Consider the following 6,000-nt stretch of genomic DNA (forward strand, 5'->3'; position numbering starts at 1 on the left):
TGCAGGAAGATAGGTTGGAAATATACTATTCGCGATGGGAAAAATGGGAAAAATCAGGATTGAAAGAAAAATATAGAAAATTGTAAACTAGGATGTTATTTAAAGTTATTGGGTCTGGAGAGATTGGAGATCTTGCAGAGGGGAGGGAGGGGGAAGGGGGGTAGAAATGGGTAGGGATGGGATTGAAAGAAAAGAGGTAATTAGAAGGGGCAAAGAAGAAATGTATTGATTATGTATATGTATTGTGTCTCTTCTTATGGAATTTTTGTAATAATATGAAGAACTAATAAATATTTAAATTAAAAAAAAAAAAAAACTGGCAATCTCCATTGACTGGTAGTGTCCTACTGAACCCCAGTAATTTGTGGCTCTTGAACTTCTCAACTATCTCAACTCAGCTATCGATTCACTCTCTCCAATTTTTCCCAGGGAGACTCTCTCAAACCTATTTATGTATATCACAAGGTAAAAGACCAACCATAGAAAAAGCCCGGGAATTGAGGTTCCAGTAGTTAACCCCTTCCCCAGCCTGGATAGACCATCTAGCTAAACTATGTACACAACTCTCTGTAGCCACCTGCCTACAATGCCTCCCACCATCAATGCTGGATTTGTATTTAATTTGTATTATAGAGTGTCACGGACTGCCAGTGCCTCTCCCATCCCCCGCCATATCCCTCCACCCCTCCCTTCCCCCTGGCACATTCCGATGTCTGGGGAGCTTCCATGGACAATGCTGGGCCGGCCGTTGCCAAGGCAACCTAACCGCGTCCCACTTGGTTTTCAAATGTCTCGCACAGGAAGCAGCCCTTCTCTCTCTGTTCCTGTCCATGCTGCTGGAATCATCTTGCTCCCAGAAAGATGCTGGGAGGCTCGGGTGAGCGGGACCGAGCCTCCCCAGCCATCCCCCCTGCGCGCTCTGCAGACCCCCAAAAGGTCAGGACTGTAGCCCTCTGCCATACCCCAGGGTTGGGAGTCTCCACAGCTCTGCATGAGTCTTCTCCTCAAAGGTCAGACCCCCACAGCTCAGACCCTGCAAGTCTGTAAGCCTGTCTACTGAGCACCCTTGCACCCTGTCTGCTGCTGTGTGCCCTGGGATCTGCTGCTGAGGGACCCTGCTGGTCGTCCCTGTCTGGAGCCGCCTGCTGCTGAGGGTATGCAAGCTGTTTACCGTGAGTGTCCTGAACTTTCCCCGCTGTGTGCACCGACCACCTGTGTCCTGAACTGTCCCCACTGTGTGCACCGACCACCCGTGTTCTGAACTGTCCCCGCTGTGTGCACCGACCACCCGTGTCCTGAACTGTCCCTGTTGTGCGCACTGACAACCTGTGTCCTGAACTGTCCCTGTTGTGTGCACTGACCACCTGTGTCCTGAACTGTTCTTGTTGTGCGCACTGACCACCCGCGTCCTGAACTGTCCCCGCTGTGTGCACCGCCCACCCGTGTTCTGAACTGTCCCTGCTGTGTGCACCGCCCACCCGTGTTCTGAACTGTCCCCGCTGTGTGCACCGCCCACCCGTGTTCTGAACTGTCCCCGCTGTGTGCACCGCCCACCCGTGTTCTGAACTGTCCCTGCTGTGTGCACCGCCCACCCGTGTTTTGAACGGTCCCTGCTGTGTGCGCTAGCCACCCGTGTCCCGAGCTGTCCCTGCTGTGTGCGCTGGCCACCCGTGTCCCGGGCTGGCCTTGTTGTGCGTGCAGACCACCTCGGTTGTGCACTGCCCTGCTACACGCCTGGACTACCCTTGCTTGAACCGCCCCGTGGCGTGCCCGGAGTATACTACTTGTGGTGCCCCTGAGTGCTTGAGCCATCCCTACCCGTTGAGTCCCTGTGAACCCAATGTCCCTAGAAAGCTGGGTGGGAGCTGTGCTGAGGCCAGACTCCACAGCTAGAGTCCTATTGAGTCCCCAAGACCCCTGCCCAGGGGTAGGTTGCCCGAGACTCCAATCCGCTGTCCAGTCACGGAGGGAGTTCGGCTGAGTCCCCAAGCCTAGGGGGGAGATTGCCCACCTGTTGCCCGAGACTCCAATCCGCTGTCCAGTCACGGAGGGAGCTCGACTGAGGCCCTAAGCCTAGGGGGGATATTGCCTGCCTTTTGCCCGAGACCCCTGCCCAGGGGTAGGTTGCCCAAGACTCCAATCCGCTGTCCAGTCATGGAGGGAGCTCGGCTGAGTCCCCAAGCCTAGGGGGGAGATTGCCTGCCTGTTGCCCGGGACCCCTGCCCAGGGGTAGGTTGCCCGAGACTCCAATCCGCTGTCCAGTCACGGAGGGAGCTCGGCTGAGGCCCCAAGCCTAGGGGGGAGATTGCCTGCCTGTCGCCGAAGACCCCCTGTGCCTAAAATCGTCCCTGGTTTGCGCACACATCACCCTCCCTGCCATTTCCCCATTGAGTGTCTGTCATTTTGTTGCTTTAATAAAGTTTTGTGTGTTCCCCACCTGCTCTGTCCTGCCTACGCTTCCGTTACATAGAGAATGTAATTAGAGGAGTTGGAACACACTAAAAGGAATGGAAACACCCAGGGACAGGAGTAGAATTGGAAACTTTGGCAGGGAGATCTCACTGGCAGAACATCTGAGACATTGATTTTGGGTTTAAGGACCCTTCTTCTTATTTTGATTTTTGTATGCTTCCACTGTGGATGGAAAAAGCCTTAGGAGTCCATACATTAAAACCCAGATCTTGGGAACCACAAAAGTCAAATGAAAAAGTTTAATTTAGTAAAGAGTCAAATGGTTGGTAGTCTGAACCTGTCTATTGGGGGCTTCTGTTTTGGGTAATATGGTGGAAGTGCTCCTTTTGTTTTGACCATCAGCCAATGAGAGGCACATTATTTTTTTTTGGTGCCAGCTCCTAAGACTGGTAAACTATAATGAAAAGTTTCCTGCCAATTCTCGATGTTTCCTGCCAAAAAAGAAGTAGAAAAATATTTTAATGTTTAGTTCTGAACATATTAAAGAAAAAAGATAATAATTTATTGTGTGATACATTCACTTTAATAGTGTCAACTTTTTTCTTAGCAACCGAAACTCTTAGATTGCAAATTACTGCTTTGGATTCAAGGATGAGAGATCTGCTATCAAGAATTGAGAATCAGGGAAAAGGTTAGCTGGATGCATTATATGTGGGTGGCTTTCGCCTGGGTGATGTATATCTCATACAAATGTGTAGGTAAGCACAAGAAACAGCTAAAAGGATTGGAGGTCCAACCTATGTTGCCGAAGCAGTCCACAGCTCATAATCATAAGCAGTCTACTGACTGCTCCCCAGTACTCATACACAAGGGGGGGAAGGGGCCGGGATCAACATGGGGACAAGGTGCTTTGGGGGGGAGCTGCCCTACCCCAAAGCATCTCCCACCATGCTGAGGGCATATGGTCTGGTACGGTTCAGGAGGGGGGAGGCCCTCGTCCCCCCCCCTTTCCTAGCCTGCCTGTGCTCAGATCAAGGGTCTAGAAGGAATTTTAGGGGGGACCCCACACTTTTTTCGCCCACTGTTTTGGGAATGGGGTTCTCCTTAATAGTCCTACCATGCCTAAAGGTCCAGCTATGGCTTTTAGGTGGCAATCCACGCACTTTAAAAGAAAAAAAGAAATTTATTGTGGGGTCCCGCCTTCCTACCATAGAATCTGGTATGGATTGGGGGAACCCCACACTGTATTTTTTCTTTATAAAAATTTCTTTTTTTTTAATGTCAGTCCTACTGCAGCAGGCTCTATACATTGAGCAGATGTGCAACTTTGCAGGTAGTTTAAGGGGACCCCCCAGGCATGATATTTAAAGATTTTTTTCTTTTAAGCAATGAAAAATGACTTCCTCTTTAAAAACAGCACTTTTTGAAAAAAAAAAATGTTTTCACTGATTCATGTCCCTCAGGGCAGTACCCGAGTTTCCATACCCCTTATATGGCCATTAACTTCCATATAAACCTTCAAAATGGGGGACTTTTGAATTTACAAGTTCGAGTCCCATAGACTTGTGGCAAGTTCGAAGTTCTACTGCGAACCAAACGGGGGTGTTCGGCCCATCACTACCAGGCATTAGTTAAACACTGGGATAGGTGTATAACCATAGCAGGGGAGTAAGTCAAACAATAAATGCAGTTTTCACTCCTTGAAATTTGTTATTTTATTATATAAACTCAAAAGTCCTGGTTTGACTTGAAACCTCCTTGTACATTTACTATTTTTTGTTCCTGGAGCCTCTAAAGCACGGGTGTCAAACTGGCGGCCCTCCAGCTGTTGCCAAACTACAAGTCCCATGAGGCATTGCAAGACTGTCAGTTAGAAGCATGACTCCCAAAGGCAGAGGCATGATGGAGCTTGTAGTTTTGCAACAGCTGGAGGGCCACCAATTTGACACCCCTGGTCTAAAGCATTTCGCCAACGATCATCGGATCACTGGTGCCATGCAGGTCTCCTGCACACCTGTCAGTGTATCTGTGTGCCCGTACATCATACAAACAAGCAGATATACTGACAGGAAGACTCAATGAACTACCACAGTGCTCCATAGCGCTGTGGTTGTTTATTGAGAACTACAAGCCAACAGCCGCAAAGCCTGATGGGACTTGTAGTTCATTCATTCACAGAATGCTGTGAATAAGGGGTTCAGCTGCGCAGACGTGGCCACACATTTTTACATTTTGACTGCTAGCGGGGGGGAAGAAGATCCCCCGATAGCTGTCATATCAGGGGAGTGTGGGGCCGGTCCATTCAAAACATGTTACATTTTACATGGGTGAAATATTTAACAAGTTAAATTTATCCTTTAACCTAAATACAAAGTGGCAGATGTTACTTTCTACTATGTGGTCCATGAAGTCTCATGGCGAAAATATTTTCTCCTTTTCTTCCCACTGGTACAGCTCTTTCATTTGTAAAAGGAGTCGCTAGAAGTGGCAACAAAATCTATATTGTAAATGGAGTTCAAACTTCTTGGTCCGAGGCCAGAGCCATCTGTGCCAATGGTGGAGGTCAGTTGGCCGTACCCCGGACTTATGAAGAAAACCAAGCCATCTTCTTCCTCCGCAAGCAGGTCAATCAGCACACATTCATGGGTATAAACGACATACAGAAAGAGGGTGATTTTCGAGACCTGTCTGGAGAAGCCATCAAATACTTCAATTGGCTCCCCAGTGAACCCAACAATGTTGCTGGCAATGAGAATTGCGTGGAAATGTGGGAGGAAGGAAAGTGGAATGATGAGAATTGTGCACGAGCACGGCTTTTTGTTTGTGAGTTTTAAATCAGTGCAAATAAACTGATTCTTTGAATCCATGCACCTCATGTATTGTCCAAAGGCACCTTTTTTCACCTTCCAAAAACCAAACTTTTAGAGGCAACATTCTCTTTATTTTCTTGTGCGCCTACAATTACCAAGCATTAAAGTGGTTTTAAACCCTTATATATACCCAGTGAAGTGACAGGCCTCAGATGATACACAGGTGAAACAAATTCTCCTACTTAAGCTGTACCTGTACCTGTATCTGCAGCACTAGCAAAGACTGTATGTGAACACACTACAAAATATATTCCCATGGGCAACAAGTTTAAAAGGATAAAAATCAAACCTATGTGGCTTACGGCCAAAGTTAAAAAAGCTATAGGTAATAAAAAAAGAGCTTTTATTAAATATAAAAATGAAGGAACACTATCATCGTTTAAACATTACAAAGAATATAACAGAATATGCAAAAAGGAAATAAAGGCCGCAAAAACTGAAAAAGAAACGACAGATTGCAAAGGATAGCAGAACCAACCCCCAAAATTCTTCAAATATATTAATAGTAAAAAGGTTTGGTCCGAGCATGTAGGCCCTTTACAGAATCATCTAGAGGGGGTGACTGGGGACAAAGAGAAGGAAAATGTATTTAATACCTTCTTCAGCTCTGTATATACAAAGGAGCATGGGGGAGCTCTTGTCCATAATGGGCAAGGTATTGACAGCTCCAGATGATCCACATTGGCTCACAATTGATCCAAAAATATTTAAACAAAAT

The 6,000-nt window shown here is 47.2% G+C and overlaps 1 protein-coding gene across 1 annotated transcript in view; it reads left to right on the plus strand.

Moving 5' to 3' along the window:
* Window positions 1–5,287, plus strand: part of LOC149466241 (pulmonary surfactant-associated protein A-like) — a 30,055-nt gene extending 24,768 nt beyond the window's left edge. Inside the window, exons 6-7 of the mRNA XM_089672688.1 lie at window positions 3,020–3,103; window positions 4,867–5,287. Coding sequence (XP_089528814.1) covers window positions 3,020–3,103; window positions 4,867–5,246 — 464 coding nt within the window. The 3' untranslated portion in view covers window positions 5,247–5,287. The remainder of the gene's footprint in view (window positions 1–3,019; window positions 3,104–4,866) is intronic.
* The last annotated feature ends 713 nt before the right edge of the window (window positions 5,288–6,000 follow it).

This window comes from Staurois parvus, unplaced genomic scaffold (genome assembly GCF_062004578.1).
Source record: "Staurois parvus isolate SC_StPar_1 unplaced genomic scaffold, SC_StPar_1.0 ptg000132l, whole genome shotgun sequence".
Lineage (NCBI taxonomy): Eukaryota > Metazoa > Chordata > Amphibia > Anura > Ranidae > Staurois > Staurois parvus.